The sequence below is a fragment of the Triturus cristatus genome, chromosome 3_2 (genome assembly GCF_964204655.1).
Source record: "Triturus cristatus chromosome 3_2, aTriCri1.1, whole genome shotgun sequence".
In the NCBI taxonomy this organism is placed as follows: Eukaryota; Metazoa; Chordata; class Amphibia; order Caudata; family Salamandridae; genus Triturus; species Triturus cristatus.
In genome coordinates this window covers 424,421,430-424,440,161 of record NC_140584.1, presented here as the reverse complement: position 1 = coordinate 424,440,161, position 18,732 = coordinate 424,421,430, and the positions used below count along the sequence as shown (strand labels likewise).

At 44.6% G+C, this 18,732-nt stretch overlaps 1 protein-coding gene across 1 annotated transcript in view; it reads left to right on the top strand.

Annotated features, from left to right (window-relative positions):
• Positions 1 to 17,022, top strand: part of LOC146857486 (gap junction beta-5 protein-like) — a 41,366-nt gene extending 24,344 nt beyond the window's left edge. The window contains exon 2 of the mRNA XM_085648023.1: positions 12,691 to 17,022. Coding sequence (XP_085504149.1) covers positions 12,723 to 13,523 — 801 coding nt within the window. The 5' untranslated portion in view covers positions 12,691 to 12,722 and the 3' untranslated portion in view covers positions 13,524 to 17,022. The remainder of the gene's footprint in view (positions 1 to 12,690) is intronic.
• Positions 17,023 to 18,732: the final 1,710 nt, after the last annotated feature.

Below are 18,732 nucleotides of genomic sequence, written 5' to 3'. Positions count from 1 at the left end.
CTTGACAAAGCTGGTTATTAGTAGTTCTCAATTCCACCAAACATGAGGTCCTCTGATCAGTCTGTAACTTAGCCTCTATGATTTGAAGGGCTGAAAAGGAGAGCAATTTCTGATGGCTGAAACTGAACCAGGGTTGTGCCAAGCCTCCGTGTACGAAGCAAGTGTGCAGGTAAGAGAGATCATGCTCGATACTCACATCCAGGGATATCATCGTCAAATGCACCCATCAAGAAAGGCAGGACCTTGAATCCGAAAGGGTAGGGAAGAACGGTGAAAGGCAAGAGCCTTCAGTGTTACCCCGGAATGGATATATTGAAGTGGTCTAAGGAGTCTGAATATTCTCCTACTCCAGCATCTCAGTAATGTGTCAATCCTGAAATGAATATTCAAAACATAGGGCATCCCGATACCCCTGGAGAATCTGAGTACATCAATAGCAAACACTCATAGAGAATCAGAAGTGTAATCAGTTGAAATATGCTTCAACCGACCTCAGGACTAAGTCGTAGTAAGGGATAGATTAATTTAGAGGCGGCTCAGGTTTTAGCTGTGATAAACACCTGCGAATGTATGATCTAAAAACAAATAAAACAATCAATAGAGTTAAAAGATACATTAAACATGATGCATTACAGAAGCGAGTATGGTATATTGTTAATTACATATACACGTGTCATCTTATTAGATATTTTTAAACAAGTTGGAGAAAACTATTTTACACAGTTAAAAGCCACAAGAAGTGCCTTTTAGATTTATGTTGCATAAAATGGAGGAGACCGCCAGCAGGAAGATTATTTACAGAAAACACACAGATACCTATTCCTGGAAGTTAAAATGAATGAGCTGATCACTCAAGGGATCAAGGGGCATATTATCAAGACAGGTGATAAAATTATCGCCGCTTTGGCGGCAGAAAACTGCCGCTAAAACGGCGATAATGGGCTTGATAATATGCTCTATGGAATTCCAATTGAAGCCCATGTTAGATGTGAAGGACATCTAACCTATCGCCGTTTTAGTGGCAGTTTTCTGTCGCTAAAGCGGCGATAATTTTATCGCCTGTCTTGATAATATGCCCCCAAGATGGTTGCCAAACAGTGGGTTTTTTGGTCTGTGAGGAACGAGGAGTTTCTTCTAAACAGGCGATATGAAGATAGACTTGCTAACGGAGGATCCGAGTCAACTTACAAAGGCGAAGGTCGAGAGCAGAGAGCCACAATAATTCATAAAACAAGAACTGCACTGAACAAAGCATTGCTGTGGCCACATTGGTTATAAAAACCCATAACAAAATATTTAGCAAGCTGAAAAACTATGAGGCTTATTTACATACCCCTTGCGCCACTGGTGCGTCACTTTTTCTGATTAACCAGTCGCGCAGTGTGCTTGCCCATATTAACAAGGTCACGTGGAGTTCCCCTGCGTGACTTTCAATGGCCTTGTAAATATGGATCCCTTTCGAGCATTACTCGACATGAGAGGGGATTTCCATGGGTGTTGCTGTGGGTGTTCCCACACAACATCTATGGAACTTGACGCATTGCCAGATTTACATTTTTTAAAACTGGAAATGCTGCAGTTCCTATTTCTCCCCAGGGGAGGCGAGGAATGGTGCAACAAGGAGAAATACTTTTATTTCTTCTCATTGTTTGCTTTTTCTATGTGTGCTGCACTCTGCACTCTGCAGCAGGCATAGAAAGAGGAAACGCCATTAATGATTGTTTATGTGCAGGAAGTTGTCCCTTGCTTCACAAAATCAATCAACTCGCAGCGCAGGCACCCTTGCAAAATGGCACTAGGAAGCTTACAATGGTGCATGGTAGCCAATAGTGCGCCAGCACAGGAGAAAGTTCAGGGCTGTGTCGTACTGTTGTTAATACGACACATCCCTCCGCTTCGAAAATGATGCAGCACAACACAGCTTAAATGGCTTGCAGCACTACGCGGTGCCATTTTCTTGTAGATGAGGCCCTCTGTTCTTTCTATAAGAAAATTACTGATCATAACTCCTGGCAGGTGAGAGGCAATTGGGGCTTGCAGTTTTTAGAAGGATTCCTCATCCGTATTAGTAGATACTTGAGGTGAGTGAAAGGAAGACAGACAGCATTACATAGTGGGTTCAATAGATTCCTAGGAGTAGGTGGTCAGTTAATGGATGCCTCGAGTTGAACTAGCTAGCCCTTCTCACCTCATGAAACTAGAGCATTAACCTTGTTTTCTAGAACTACTACATGCCATCCGAAGGAGCGTACATTATTTGTCCAAACAAACTACCAAAAACATCAGGTGTATATCTGGAAGGGTTGATGCAAAGTCATAACACCTTTGAGCAGCATTTAACTGTCTGCCAAAGACCTCTCTCATTGCGGCAGGAAGCACGTAGGTCTTCTTCCTCCCGAGCAGACCAGCAGACCAGCAGGAGCCTTGACTTAGCCATGGGCACTGCACAGCATTCTCTAGATGATCTTCAGAAGAGAACTGGCTCTGAACCAGATGCTAGTGAGACAACCACAGAAACGGGCCAAGTCATACTTTTTGGGAAACGAAGGGCCACCTGACATGGACATCTGAATTGTCAGAACTGAAGGTGCATTGCTGAAGTGATTCTCAGCTCAGGATTGACTCAAAGGGAGTCAGGGAGTTCTGACTTACAGACAGAAGATGGAGGGCAGCAGCCTTTTGAACCCAGACCATCTTCTGGCCACTGGTTGTCACCAGTCTTTGGCCTTAAGTGGAGCCCATTGCTAGCAAAGAAATCCCGCAGCCATGCCATGGGACCACCGAAACATACATATATGTAATTAAGCTGTAACTTTATGTCAGCCATTATTTCTGTGTGCAGCAACGCATACAGAGAGGTACTTGAATCCCTTTTTAAGGGATTGTGATGCATATTTATCCTAACTGTAAGAATGCAAGGCCCAACGCAGCACACATTTAACACAAGGCTTTGTTCACCCTCATATCCATGAAGTCACATATGGAGACAACACACTGTGACCTACAAAGTTCAAAAACATTGGGACAACCAAAATAGTTTTTGGTTCCTGCTTGTCCTCAACGAGGTACATCATGACCAGGAGCAGGGTCATGAAGACCTTTCATTGCCTTTCCATCCCCAAGAGAAGCCTATGAGATACTGCATGACAGAACTGAAGGAACAGATTCCCTCTAGCAATGAGAGCTTCTTCCTTCACTGGGAGGCCTAGGTTGTCCCTTAGATGATCCTATTCCACTGCCATCCCTTCTTGGACCAGGCAGACGTTCGATTGGCCCTGAAGGGTTCATTTCCTCTGTGGTGTACTTAGGTAGGCCAATGTAGAAGGAGAAGCGCTAGGGGTGTGCAAAATCATGTAATGTTTCCTCATGGAATTTCACGAAATTCCAAGTAAAAGTTAGCAAAATTGTGCTGTTGTAGTGAAATGTAGTTTGATGGAATCTCCAGTCAGTATATCAATATCAGAAAACTTTATTTCAGACACCGATGTGACCATAAAAGCATACATTATAAAGATTACCGTTTCAGCGCTTACAGTGAAATAAACATTTTTTTAAAGTAGCATTGATGAAACAGGCAAATCTCCACAATTAAAATTACAGACATACAATTCCGATCCTGGACAGCGCGTACGCGACGTCCGCACGGAGTCAGGCAGCGTTTTACGGACCAGCAAGTACGATTCGTACCTACATCACTCCGCCCGGCTATATTTTTACGGGAGCCAAAAAGTGCCGGAAAAGCTAAGTACGCTGCGATGCATGAGGAAAAGGGGGCCCGCTACGCGACGTACTCGCCATCACCCACATCGTACGTGTCATCATGTACGGTACGTATCCCAACATTGAATATGTACGGACCGTACCCCCCACCCCCCGTATGTACGGTGCGTACCCCCCACCCCCCGTATGTACGGTGCGTACCCCCCACCCCCGTATGTACGGACCGTACCCCCACCCCCGTATGTACGGCACGTACCCCCCACCCGCGTATGTTCGCACCATACCCCAGGCGTACCCCCATCCACGTATGTACGGAGTGTACCCCCCCACCCATGTATGTTCGAACCGTACCCCAGGTGTACCCCCCACCCGCATATGTTCGCACCGTACCCCAGGCATACCCCCCACAAGGCACTGCCACCATATTATGGGCGTTTTCCGCCTGGCAGGCAATTGTGACGATTGCCTGCCGGCGGAAAAGCGGCTGACAGTCTTTCCATCCACTGCGGTAACCCCCGCCATGCGGTCAGGCGGTAACCCCCACCATGCGGTCAGGCGATGGCGATCCGCCCACCATGATAATAGGCCCCTAAGCTCTCTGGAAGACAGAGCCTGACATTGATCTCTGTCTTTGACTGCACAGCAAATGTGACAAGATAAGAACAAGAATTAAAGCCCTTTTACAGAAATCCAGTACTGGTGGAAGAATACAGTAAATCAGATTTAGGAAAGAGAAGGGAGGAACGTAAGCTGCACAGCCTAAAACAAATAAAGCCAGGAAATAGAAAGCAACCAAATGTGAATTACAAACCACAAAGTCAATGGTACACAACGGTGGAATGCATTCCCTGGAAGGCTTTCTGAATGTCCCCAAGATGTTAGCAAACCAGAAAACTGCTCTGTCTGATAGGCTTCCAACTAAAAATTAGGCAATATAAATGTGAAAGGTAATTACGAGAACTTCGTATCAAAATTATCAAGATTCCTTTCAAACAATTCCAGAATTGGGAAAATGCTGGACAACAGCCTAGTTATGATACAAAGAATTAGCACTGCACTATAATACAGACTTTAAATGTAAACGTGACCTTAACCTCAACTCTTAACCTAAACCTAATGCTTAAACTATTGAACCAGTAAAATCCCACAATGGAGATTAGTAACTGGAAGACACATTTTGTGTGCATTGTATACAATCAGCAGAAAATAATTATTTACATTCATGTCAAAGACAATTTTCTGCTTATCACTCCTCTCCCTTATTTCCATTTTGGTCCTCCAGACACATGGCACCTGCTTTCCCAAGTACAATTAGTAACAAGCATTTGCAATGCAATAGGTCTCGCATGTACGCGAGTTTAAGTTATTGGCATTGTAAATGACAATGCCTTTTATTTATGTCTTAAAAACAAGAATCAAAATAAAAGGCATTGTCATTTACAATGTCAATAGCTCAACCTCGCATACATGGGAGACCTATTGCATTGTAAATTCTTGTTATTTTAGAATGTTCTCCTCTCAGTGGGTGAAATGTTCTAATCGCATTAAAGTCCTCTGTCTTGGGCTATGTCTGGTGTTAAAGGTCCTCAGTCTTGTTGATTGAGGACTCAGGTCTATAACTCTGGTTTGTTGCCTTTACCAGTGGGTCTAGCCCTCTCCAGAAGGTTATAATGCAAAAGTATATGTACAAAATGTGTGATTCCCTAATAGCAATTCCTGCAGATTAGGAATTGCTATTAGGGAGTCACAAGTAGGAAATGCCATTGCATACCAGCCTATGGGCGAAATAGGAAATGGTTCGCATTTCCTAAATTGTTATTTCCTAATAAGAAATCGCATTTTAAGAAATGCAAAGCCAAGGGTGTCTCTGGGCTTTAGGACCTCCTGGATACACCCAGAATTTCCTAGTGCACATATGCCCTAGGAGCATATGGGTGCTTCATGTCCCAATTAAAAAAATGCATTTTTAATTAATTTTCTTGTTATTCACATGGTTACCATCGACCTGAAGTCGATGGTAATTGCATTTCCTAAATGCTCAATTTGCATTTAGGAAATGCACTGTACATGTGCTTTAGGAATCACAAATAGGTAATCCCTATTTGCGATTCCTAAATCACAGTTGCAATTTGTGATGTCTACAGTGTAGAAAACACAAATTTCAACCAGTTTTGACCCTTTATGCATATAAAAAGGCAATTTAGCATTTCTTAACAGGCCAAAATAGTGGTTTGGCCCGTTAAGAAATGGTAAATGGCTTCGTACATCTGGGCCATAGTCACAACCCTTAACCCTGATGCAGGTGCAAACTGCTGAATCTGCCCAATGGAGATGAACATGTGCTGGCCCTTTAATTCCTGTGACATCAGAAGGAAAGCTGAGAGAGTTAGCAACAGGGGTTGAATCTGGTTTTTGGTCCAGCGACTGCTGCTCAGTTCTTCTGTGCTGTCCATGGGTGGATGGAAATAACAAAACTTGGAAATAAAGTTTGTGATCCTGAATTAGCCAATCTTACAATTAGCGACAAGCTGCCTGCACCGACTAAGATCACCCAGTGTGAGTTTTTGGGGGACTTGCTGAAGGTAAAGAATATTAGAACTAAAATTATTAATGATAAGGAGACTAGAGAGACAGTTTCTCTAATATCACTCCAAGTGTAAAACAGACAAACAGCTGTGTATCACAAACGGAGGTTTACAAGAAGCAGCAGACAGAACAGGACATTCGTTGTATGCATGCCACCGAAATAGAGAGACTGCATTAAAAATGGACTTTAAAATAGCCCAGAAGTTGCAACAACCACTATTGAAGAGACAGTAATATTTGACGTTTTTCATGTTTCCACTGGTAACAATTGTCTGAATTGTCAGCTAATAAGTATTCTGTGTTGTATTATTGCCTCGCCTCTTCACTTCACCCTCCTCTCACTTGTTCTTCTCACGCACCCAGCATCCCCTTTCTTCGTCCTTCCCACTTCTATGTCACTTTGGTGCACTCCCTCTACTCTCAGAGGGTCTGTCCTATCCATCTTGATGTCCTGCATGCACTCAGTGCTCAGTGACTTTAGTCTTCACTAACCAGTACATTTGTGATGTGGGGCAACGATACATCTTCAGTTGAAATGCAATGACCTTTATGCAATTGGCAGAAGGTCGCAGCAACACAATGGTAAATTTGAGGATATATAATACGGGTAGAAGGAGAGCCAGGAAATCTCATTGATGGGAGTCAAGCATTCTCCCGATTAAGGAGGCCTTCATCTACTAGGCATGTCACTCCCTTCAGAAACCCTGGAAAGTGTACCTTAGGACTAGGACCTGCCACAGCTTACTCTTTTTCCTGCACCCATAGGGAGCTATTTCAAAGAGCAGTAGTTTTACCACACTTTCTCTCGGTTCAATCACTTGCGCTGCCCCACAATCATCATATGGTCAAATCACTAAGTCTACACCCTGTCAGCCCTTAATCCCAGCAGTCTTCTAACCCGATCTTACCCTTTGGAGGTCACTGCTGGTCCCGATCTTCTAGGGTCACTGGTTGCCCATGATAATGCTAGGGATCTGAAAACGTTGGGTGAGCAGCCAGTGAGTGGCCTTGGAAACCAAGGGTGGGTAGCCAGGATCCATTCATGTTTTTATGAGCTGCCAGTTCCTTGCCTGCAATACCTTCTACATGCCACAGGCTGCTCACACTACCATCCTATAATCACGGCTCATCGCGCGGTTGCCTATTCTGTTTAGGGCTGCAAGGTGACTGCTTGTCACTCAAACACAGGACTGCCAAGTGACCTCATGTCATGTATTATAACATTCGGTCATTTCCATTTTTTTTTTTTTTTAACTACCAAGACTTTGCACACAAAAATCTTGAAACCTATATTTGTACTGGAAAAACTGACCCTAAGGTCCAGCAATGCAAAGCGCCACCAGTAAATAAAATATATACCACACACAACCTGGACTCTCTGAAGGTATAACAAGTGGCCACAGCTGTGATGATACTAGGGGGCATATGTATCAACATCTCCATTTGCGATTCTCAAATAGCGATTTTTTGAGAATCGCTATTTGAGAATTGCAAAATGGGATGTATGTAAAAATTCGCACAAATTTTGCGAATTCTTAAAATTCCTTAATTGCAATTAGCAAATTGCGAAATCGCAATTAAGGAATACCTTCCCACTCATTCCTATGGGCCAGGAGGCCCATAGCAATGAATGGGAAGTCTTTCTCAATTTGCGAATCGCTATTTGCTAATCGCAAATTGAGAATATTTTCAAAGGTGCAAGGGTGTCATGATGACACCCTGATGCGCCCCTGAAATCAGCATGTGTGCACATATGGCGCACATACATGCCCTTAGGGCATGTATGTGCGCCACATGGCACTTTGAAAAATGCCAAAAAGAGCATTTTTGAAAGAAATCGCAAATTACCACCAACTTGAAGTTGGTGGTAATTTGCGATTTCTTAAGGAGAAATCGCACAACTTGGGTGCGTGTTGCATAGCATTTAAGGAATCGCAATTTGCGATTTTTTAAATGCTTACGCAAACTTAAGAAATCGCAAAATTAGCGATTCCTTAAGAATGCGCTGCTGAAATGCCTCATACATCTCATTTTACGATTTTGTATTCGCAAACGCTGTTTTTTTGCGATATGCAGCCTTTGCGAATACAAAATCGTTTGATACATATGCCCCTAGGTTTCCTATCCAAGCTTTAGTTTAAGAACCAGCGCATTCTGGTGTTTGTTGTGTTGGTTGGCTTCAATCAAACAAATGTAAAGTGTAGCATTCATTTGTTAGATAAAAGCCCATGAATAAATACAGTGTATTCCCATTACTTCTTCCCCTTCCCTCCATGTTCTGAGAGAATAATAACGGTGCTAACAATTATGCAATACCTGGAACTATTCCTAGGGCTTGAAAAATGACAAGATGTGCAGTGATGTTGCTCTCAAACTGAAATTGTGGAGCAAACGAGATGAAAGTTTTGCTCAGTTAAATTGTCCTCTACCGCGTTTCCACTGCAGCTTATTTGAAGGGATGCTGAGGCATTTTGAATGGGAACTCCTCAAACTGAAAATTCTCGACAGGAAGCACTATTTATCTGGAAGAACAGTACACAGATAACCCTCCCACTCGTCCTGGATCACAACCACCCTTTGGCTTAACAGAATCCAGAATTCAACTAGCAGAGCTCGCTTTGCCTTCTGGGGCTTGTAGTTCTCTTTCTCTTGTTATAACATCCGCAATTTCAGGCCTAGAAATGCAAAGAAAAAAAATCTGAGGTGGGTTTGTTAGTCAAGCACCTATGGACCAATCATGGACGGAGAAAAGAGGGGGCATCTGGTTATAATGACATCTAACACATGAGTGGGAGATTCTTACTGAAAACAATAAAGGGGCCTCCCAGGGTAGAGGAAAAAAATATTTGCCCACCCTGCTCTTGCGCAGTCTCAAGCTACTACTTTTTTTCCTCTTTCCGGGGTCACAAACACCCTGTTTTCCTTCCAGAATTGGGTCTGCCCTTTCACATCAAGAATTACCACAAATCCACCCCCACCCCACCTCCACGGTAGGGCCAGATCAAACCCAGATTACCAGCATAATCCCAAAACAGTTTTCCACAAACATTATGCAAATTTGCATTATAATTTGCATAATTATCCTAGGAATCTTACTTGGACCTAGCCACACATCGGATTGACCGGACAGCGCCCTCTGGTGTTTGTTGTGAGGGCGCGGGTCATTGGGGTGTAAGGAAGATGGGGGGGAGATAGGGGGCAGATGGGGTGCTAGCGATTACGCTGCGGTACATCAAGGGCTGATTACAAAGTCTATATATGGACCCGATTGACAACAACTCAGATACCTGGTCCCTCGGTAAGAAGAGCCGCAGCCCCCCCTTTACTTGTCCTTCATAGCGTCCCTCAGGGATGCAGATCCATACCCCCACCTCCTTGTCTTTAACGGGTCCTTAAGCTGGTAAAACCCATAGCCCTCTTAACTGTCCACTAGTATGCTCCTTAATGACTGTAGCTGCTGCCCCTTTACATGTTCTTTACCCTTTTCCCATGGAGAACAGAGTACAGCCCCTTAAGCAGCCGTCCTACCTGCCGTTTGGACCAGCTACCCCATGCATGTCGCCCCTTACCATTACCTGGTACTTCAGTGAGCGGAGCAGTACCCCCATGCAGTACCCCAATGCTCTTCACCTGGCCCATCGGTGAGAGGAGAAGCAGCCCCCATACCTGTTGCCCTGTACCTGTCATACACCCGGTCCTTCGGTGAGCGAAACAGCAGCCCCCATACTTGCCCTTCATTCGGTCGATAAAAGGAATAGCTACCATACTTGTCGCCCCTTACCTGCCCTTCACCCGTCATTCCAGTGATCGGGCAGTACCCCATGATTGGCCTTCACCAGGCCAGCGCAGAAGCAGCCCACATACCTGTCACCCCCTTACCTGCCCTTCAACCCGACTGTCGGTGAGCAGAACAGCAGCACCCATACATGTTGCCCCCTTACCTGTCTCTTACCCCATGCTTGTTCTTCATCAGGTCCATCGGTGAGCAGAACAGCAGCCCCAATACATGCCTGCCCTTTACCCGGTCCTTCTGTGAACCCGGAGCCCCTTGGCTGCCCGCCCATCATGAGCAGGCAGCGGCCGGACACAGCGCTTGAAGGGTGGATTATTCTAAATTACGCCTGGCGCTGTAAACATGTTGCGCCCTTAGCTGTCTTTTACCCCATGCTTGTTCTTCATCAGGTCCATCGGTGAGTGGAACAGCAGCCCCCATACATGCCTGCCCTTTACCCGGTCCTTCCGTGAACCCAAAGCCCCTTGGCTGCCCGCCCATCATGAGCAGGCAACGGCCAGACACAGCGTTTGAAGGCCGGGTTATCCACGATTACGCCTGGTGCTGTAAACATGTCGCCCCTTACCTGTCTTTTACCTTATGCTTGTTCTTCATCAGGTCCATCCGTGAGCGGAACAGCAGCCCCCATACATGCCTGCTCTTTACCCGGTCCTTCCGTGAACCTGGAGCCCCTTGGCTGACCGCCCATCATGAGCAGGCAGCGGCCGGACACAGCGCTTGAAGGGCGGATTATCCCGATTACGCTTGGCACTGTAAAGGAGCACAGCTGGAGGCAGGAGCGTGACACGTGGGCTGCGTGGACGTGAGCGCAGCCCGGTCCATAGGAGACCCCTCTCTCTCCAGTGAGGGATCCCCTTGTCCTCCGTTAGGGAGTCCCAGAAGCTGCAGCCCGTGAACTGAGGCTAACAAGCAGCAGCGCTGTCGCTCCACTCGGGATCCTGCTTGACAGCGGCCCGGCCCTGCGGTGCCACGTCGCAGCTCATCAGCAGAGAGCGCGCAGGTGCCGCGCCGCAGCTCATCAGCAGAGAGCGTGCTCATGTACGAGTCCGGATGGGTGGGCCCTAAAGGAGACAATAGAAAGCGAGTCTTTAGCATAATGTATGACGCGCGCCAATGGAAAGCATGGGCGGAGATTCCACCCCACTTCTGAAGTCGACTTGACGACAATAGATCTCGCAGAGCGAGCAAAGCATGCTCTGTGACGCTAGGCGAGACCTAAAAAGGCTCATTTTCTGCATCTGGAAGCTTTCACCTATTAGGTCATGAGAGGAGAAGCCAACTTTAACAAATCTGCCTTGCTGTCTTACACTAAAATATCATGCCCTTTAAAGAGAGTCTCAAAAATGCCTGAGCACACAGAGTTGATCTTATTAACATTAAGTCTGTCGATGCTGAGCATTTCTCGGGAATACCCTGCCACACACTTCGGTTTGTAAAAGGACAAGCAAAGTTTGGACATTTGAATATTGTATAATATATGGGGTAAAGTACCCCCTGCAGTACAATACCATGATACAACAAGTCACCAAGAAGTTCCATGACCATATAGAAGAATAAGGCCGAGTTCATTTATATGTAATTCTGAGCTGACTTGCAATATCCTTTTAATGTACAGCAGAAGGTATTATATTTCTTATAGCACATGGTCACACCATCACCTTTCTCACAAACTTCTTAAATCCTTGGGCACGGATTTACTAAGCCTTTGGGGTGTCCTTGCGTGGTACAGGTGAGAGAAGGGCAATGCAAAGGCTTCAGTAAGATTTACAAAGCCACACAAGGGGTGAGTTGCACCACCTTGTGTGATTTTTCTAAGAAATACAGCAGCTTGTGCTGCATTACATTATATTTTATATAGTAGGCATTCAATGTGTGTAGCAAGGACACTGCACCAAAATCCTTCACCTATCACAGAGAGACATAATTAGGAGAAACATCTATATTTCTCCTTGTTACTTCCTTTTACTCGGCGTAACGCATTCTGCTTCACAACCCAAATAGAGGAAAATGCCTCTTTCAAAAGTTTATGTGGAGGAAGATATCCCGTCCTGAACAAAAACAATCTTACCTGTAACTCAGGCACCCTTGTACCTTGGTGAATGGGTGCCTGCGTTGGTGCTAGGCAGAACGCAGTGCACTAGGAGAGAGCAGAAGTGCACCATATCTTATTAGATACCTCTAATTTCTTCTCTCTCTGTTTCACACAATGCAGCTCCCATGCTCTACCCATGGAAAGCCTACCACTTTGAAATGTAACGCAATGCATCACAAGCCACTGCGCTGCGTTACGTTTCTTTACAAAGTCACACAAGACAGTGCAATTCACCTCTTGATGGCTTTGTAAATCTCTACTGTCGCCTTTGCATTGTCCTTGCGTCATGCAAGGACTGGGCCCGCATATCAACTGTAATAACTTATTACATTAGAACAGCTACATCCTTTCATTAATACATGTGACTAGAGATGTCACAACTCGATTGTACTATGGAAATTAAAGACAGGCTTTTACACATGTATTGCAAGCTTTCATTTATTATAAAACACAGCAAAATGTGGTTTATTTTCAATGTATTCTCAATTTTTTCTTTCAGATTCATTTTAGAAGTCTAAGCCTGAAGCTACCATGAACTGGGTAGTGTACGAGGCCCTTTTGAGTGGAGCCAACAAGTACTCAACATCATTTGGGCGCATCTGGCTTTCTGTGGTCTTCATCTTTCGCGTACTGGTCTACCTTCTAACAGTTACCCGCGTTTGGGGCGAAGACCAGCGTGACTTCGACTGCGACACCCGCCAGCCCGGCTGCAGAAATGTCTGCTATGACCACTATTTTCCTGTGTCCCATGTCCGCCTCTGGGCCCTGCAGCTCATTTTCGTCACTTGTCCCTCTCTGCTGGTGATCATGCATGTGGCGTACAGGGAGGACAAGGAGCGGAAGGCCAGAGAGAAGATGGGAAAGGACTACAGAAAGTTATATGCCGACACTAGTAAGAAGCGAGGGGGCCTCTGGTGGACCTACCTCCTGAGCCTCCTTTTTAAAGCCTCTGTGGACAGTGTCTTCCTCTATGTCTTTCACATGCTCTATGAAAACTACACCCTTCCAAGACTGGTGAAATGCACTCTCCAACCATGCCCCAATACGGTGGACTGCTACATACCCCGCTCCACCGAGAAAAATCTCTTCACCTTCTTCATGATTGGCACCTCCGTCCTATGCATCATTCTCAACTTATGCGAAGTGACCTACCTAGTGGTCAAGAGGTGCCGGGAATGTGTGAGCAAAAAGTACAATACAGACGTCATCGTCTCTGGTGAGGACTCAAAAATGAAGGTCAAACAAGAAGACACAGTCCCTGTATCAGGGCAGACAATTTTCAATGGGATGGACTGCAGGCCGCACACAATTGAAATTGAGAACTCCAAATAGTATTGCACAAATCTCTAGAATGTAGGGAGGAAGACAGAAAGGGAGGGTTACACTGCACATTGCACTAAAAGAATGACTTTGTGACCACGTCAACCTTCATGGTGTGTTGGGATCTTGTTGGTTATCCACAGACGGCTTTGGTGAATGATACTATGTGCAGATGCAAGCCATCTTGCCAGACATTTGGTAACATCCCAAACCTTTGAAAAGATGCAATATCCATCATGTAGTTTGGTAAATGTGAAGTCAAAAACGTACCATGCTCCAAAGGCCAACTACTGGAAGTAAATCAAGTAGCTCAAAAATGAACTGTGCCTAGTGCGACAGATGCTAAATGGAGACATTATCATAAATGTTTTTGCAGGGAAGTGATTATATCACAGAGGGTTCAAGAACATTTCACAACTCTGCTTCCAGCTCAGTTATGTTTGGCCATAAAGTCAACGTATTTTGACAGCAATCTAGAGACCTCTTAGAAAAAGTTGATGGTGTTGTTCCCGTTGTCAGAAAATGTGCCCATTGCACAACAATGATTGTAGACTGCCACACACTGATTTGGCTCTCTCTCAGCAGAGGTGCCAGGGACTCTAGGGGCATTGAAGCTGAGCTACTCTGCACTGGTGGGTGGATACACCTTGACGCATCAAACGCATCTCGTTCAGTGGATACGCCTGTGATGTTAGTGACCTCTGAATATATGGGAAATTCAGTTGTGTATATTTTCAGACCATGACCGCTTGCAAGAACAAGTACTGAATTTTAAAAAATTGTACAATTTATGGCGACACATTGAAACCTAAAGTCTATATTGTGGTCAGAGGACTTTCCATGGGGACACACAAAGGCTGTTAATATTGAGATATAAATACAGAAGATGGTACAATATCTATGTCCCGCAGTGGGCCGTAGAAAACATATTTCATAACAAGACAGTTCCTCCCACACACGGGCCGCTGGACCCATATCTACTTTGATCACAGTTTCTCCGTTTTTTCTTTTAACTGTTACTTTCCGCCCTATTGAGCCTTACTCGCCCCAAATCGCAGGAGTGGTCTCATCCTCCCCCGAACCTCGTATGTCTGTCACACACAACCCGCCCCCCGGGACAATGCAGTTCGTTCCAGGAGAACCCGTGTTCAGACGCTTGTGGTTCCGAAAGGCTAACAGGCGGCAGTCTTTCTTTTTCTCCAAACTGCCTACTCTGAGCCGCTGTCCACCCTCTACCCGCATGAGCTGGCACCTCTTACTGCTGTGCCCACAGAGCCTCTGCAGGGGCAGACTCGGCAGCCCGCTCAAGCTCTGTGTGCTCAAATGCATTTCCTTCGAAAGAGAGAGAGCGAGAAAGAGAGAGGGAGTGAGATGGGAAGAGAAGGAGATTAAGAGAGGGGGAGATGCTGAGCGGAAATATTGTCTTTTTTCTGTTCTGAGTGACTCTCATAATAATATCACCCCAGGAGTGTCATTGGTCTACACATTAGCCTGTTACAGATTTAAATCAAATGTTTTTCAGTAAGGGTTACATCAAACTAAACCAACTGCAGTTCTTCCCTTTCGGCAGTGTCTTCGGTCCCCCAATTTTTAACATGGCTTTTTAAGAATTTTCACCCAACACTGTCATTTGTAGGCCAATTATTTTGGAGGTACAAATTATAAACCTGCAGTCCACACAACAGTCTTACCTTTCTTGGTTCATCTCCCTCTTTGTCTGTCTGCTTGCCTCACCTAGGGCTTCTGCCTGACCAACCCCCACCCCCCTTGGTAATTCTACTCATATAATTCAGCAGTGAAACCCTCTCTGACCCCAAATCTTGCTGCCGCTCTCTGCTGAGAGTATGACTGCCACTGTGCCCTAGTTTACTGTTCCCTGCATTTTCCTCTCCCATGGCTTTATGCACTGCCTTTTTACTCCCTCTGTGGGGTGCTGGAAGTTCAGACCTTCCCTGCCTTCATTACACCTGTAATCTTTAAACATCGTCAATGTGACTACTCCGGGCAACTGAGGGGCTCAATGTCTGTGACCAGGTCTTTGTTACCATCTAGTCAACTTTGAGAGGGAGCCTCTGCTGAGCCATAAAAAACGACTACATTAGCCATCATGGCTGTAAAAGAGTGCTAAGTGGCAAGGGCATTTTCCAAGGCAGCCCAGTGCCAAACCCAGTCCAAATGCTTATCCAGAGCTCCTGTCATATTAATGTACTAAATGAGCATGATGAGCTGGTTGAGCCACTAGGCATGCACAGCTTGCTCACATTATACACCTCATTCGGGTATCCTCAATGCATATTTCCAGCCAGTAGGAGGAAGGGAAGCAGGGCCCACTAGTTTTGTTCTGCACATAACTTATTGAGAGGTAGAGGAATTCACAAGCCAACTCCCATCCTGGTTTTACATGGCCTCCTAGCAGCATCCCCCCTCTAAAACAAGCATTATAAACTGTGATGGCCCAAAGTCAAGTCAAGTCAAGGAAAGCTTTATTAGATTGTTATTGTACAAATGATGGCCCCACAACTAGGAAGGGTGATACACAGGCCACCTCTTTTTAATGGTCCCTCCAACCAGCTATCAAATTATGTAAGAGAATGACAGCACACAGCATCGAGTCCAAAACTTCCAGAAAATATTAAAAGCAGTTTATAAAAATGATCAACTGGGCCTAACAGAATGGAATTGAGGAATAGTCTTGTGTGTTTTTGCTTTTTTAACATAAGAAAAATGTTTGACGGAGGCTGTCTTTGCATGTCACACAAATACTCGTGCGTCCATTCTTTGAATTCAGTAATTTGTCCAGATCCATGGACTATCAACCAGTCCCTAAGCACACAGCTCGTTCGTTTACAGTAATTCTGCAGTATTTCTTTTGGGTTTTGTGATCAGTCTATGTGTAACAGTGTCAATATTTTAGTGAGGTTTCTTTTTTACAACTTATTCAGAGGTATTTCTACATGTAGGTTTACATTGTCACACTTTTATATGCTCATTCATAGAGGACCCATTTTAGGGAGCTCATACTGCTTGTGACAAAATGAACAGACTATCAAGTGTTTAATTGTGTTGTATTGTATGAAGAATAACAATTGTAAAACCAAAGGAAATAAATGCACGCAAGCACAATGTGTAACACAATGCAACAGTAAATGCCATCCTTCCTTACATATAAGAAATCATTCTTGGAGCTGCATTCTATATTTGCATCAATTAAATTGACTTGATCAACCTCAAGTTTGCGGCTGCTTGCAAAGTGAAACAGTGGGTTGAATTAGGTGTCCGAGTTGACATGGAGGCATCAAGAAACCTTGTTCTTCAGTAGGTTGTGTGGGCTGCGGCATGTGAACTTATTAAAACAGGGCCTCAAGGCCAGAACCCCTAGGCCATACCAAGAATTATTCAGACTTTCCTGAACGGAGCCTTGTTCTTTTCAGCAGTCTTCTTCTTTTTAATTTCACTTATTCATCAATTGAGATGATAATTCACAATAAAGTATTTGATGATAAACGGTTAACAGTCTGCTTTCTTTTCCTGAAGTTTCATCAGTCACGCAATGGGACAAGCTTCATTTTAGGTCGAGTCTACCTGACAGGGCAAGCTGTCTGGTTGAGAAAGACATCTTACAGGCGTATAAAGAACATGCAGACTATTGAAGCCTGCCCACTGCTTACCATTGGTTGGCTTTACTGTCACTCTTAGTTCCTTGTGTCTAATGGAATTTGGAAATGTTCATATTGTGTTTGTCCCTCCCAGGAAACCTAGGTTCTTTACCATCTCTTTTATTATCAGGCTTCTATGCTTGCTTTGCTTATTTTTAGGCAACTACTTTTTTCTTTAATTTTTAAGCACTCTGTGAGAGTGCATGTGTTTTCCAGCTATCTCCTTTATGTGCAATTCTCCCCCTTATTGCTCTCTCTTGCCCATATGCTTCTCTGCCTCACTTGCATTCATGCTGCTCTCTCTCGCTCGTGTGCTTCCATATTGCTCTGTTTTGTCTCTTTTTCTCACTTTAACCAGAGTACCCTCACTGGTGTTGCTTTCACCCCCAGCCCGCCCTGTTGCCTCACCCCCACAACTTCCCCATCCAAGCCACACATCTAATGTATTTTGTTTTATAACCTCAATGCCGTAGGAGAATGCTCCCAAGGTGAAAGGCCATTTTTTAAAATTATTATTTTCAAAAGTAAATTCCAAAAGGATTTTCTTTTTGAAAATAAAAAAAAGCTGTAAGTTTGATGTATTGCTTTATTGTGTTGACGGAGTCGTTCTTCAAGCTTACAATACATTTCCAGGTACCGCCATGTCAACAGTTCCTGAAAATGCAAGAGATGTCCGCAGGTACAGCAGACATTCCTAAGCAGGGGGGGGAGAGGAGAGGGGGGAGCGGGTGGAGTACCTTCACCATGGCAGGGGTAAAGAATTCCGTCATGGAGATAGACATTACTCCACCTCCCTAAATTTAAATCAGCCCATAAGTCATTGGCTAACTAGGAGGAATTCATGGCAGCTGGTTTATTTAACACACCCCTGGAGTTTACTACCGAATGGCAAGAATGTATCTGCAAATTACCAGACACTCCAATCCACAACTTTGTTTTTAAAAGTGACTGAAATCATGTTTGCAACAAACTGTAATCTGCATATCAGGATGTATATTTTTACAGTACAGATTCATCAGCAGGTAAATGCTTTAATAGAGGATGAGCGGAGAGTGAACGTGGACACGTGTATTATCAGAAATTAAATAGACCCTGCTGCACGTTATAGGAGTTCTATGACATTACAAAGGAACTCAGCCGAGTTCCCTTATATGGACACAGAACTCTATGGTGAATTGCACTGCTCTTCTAATGTAATGTAGCGGGTACTTTAGCCTTTATATTATAATATAATACGTTCCATAAAAGTTTATGTGACCATTATATGTCAGTGTTTTGAGGACTGCAGCAAGAACCTGGTTGGTGGAGCACCAGACAACTCTCATGTGTGAAGATCAGGGAAGGAACAAACAATGTGTCTTCTCCTGGAAGGAAGCATGACCCAGGAACGAGTGAGATGATGTGTTCCTGTGTTCCTGGGGCACGTGTTGTTCTCTGATTGGTTGAATGGGATAGACTGGAACATTTGAGGAGAAAGAGTCAGGACGAGAGACGGACTCTAGGACAGTAAAGAGAAGCTCATGGGTGCTGTCCATTGGGCAGTCATGGGGGGCTCTACTCTCTAA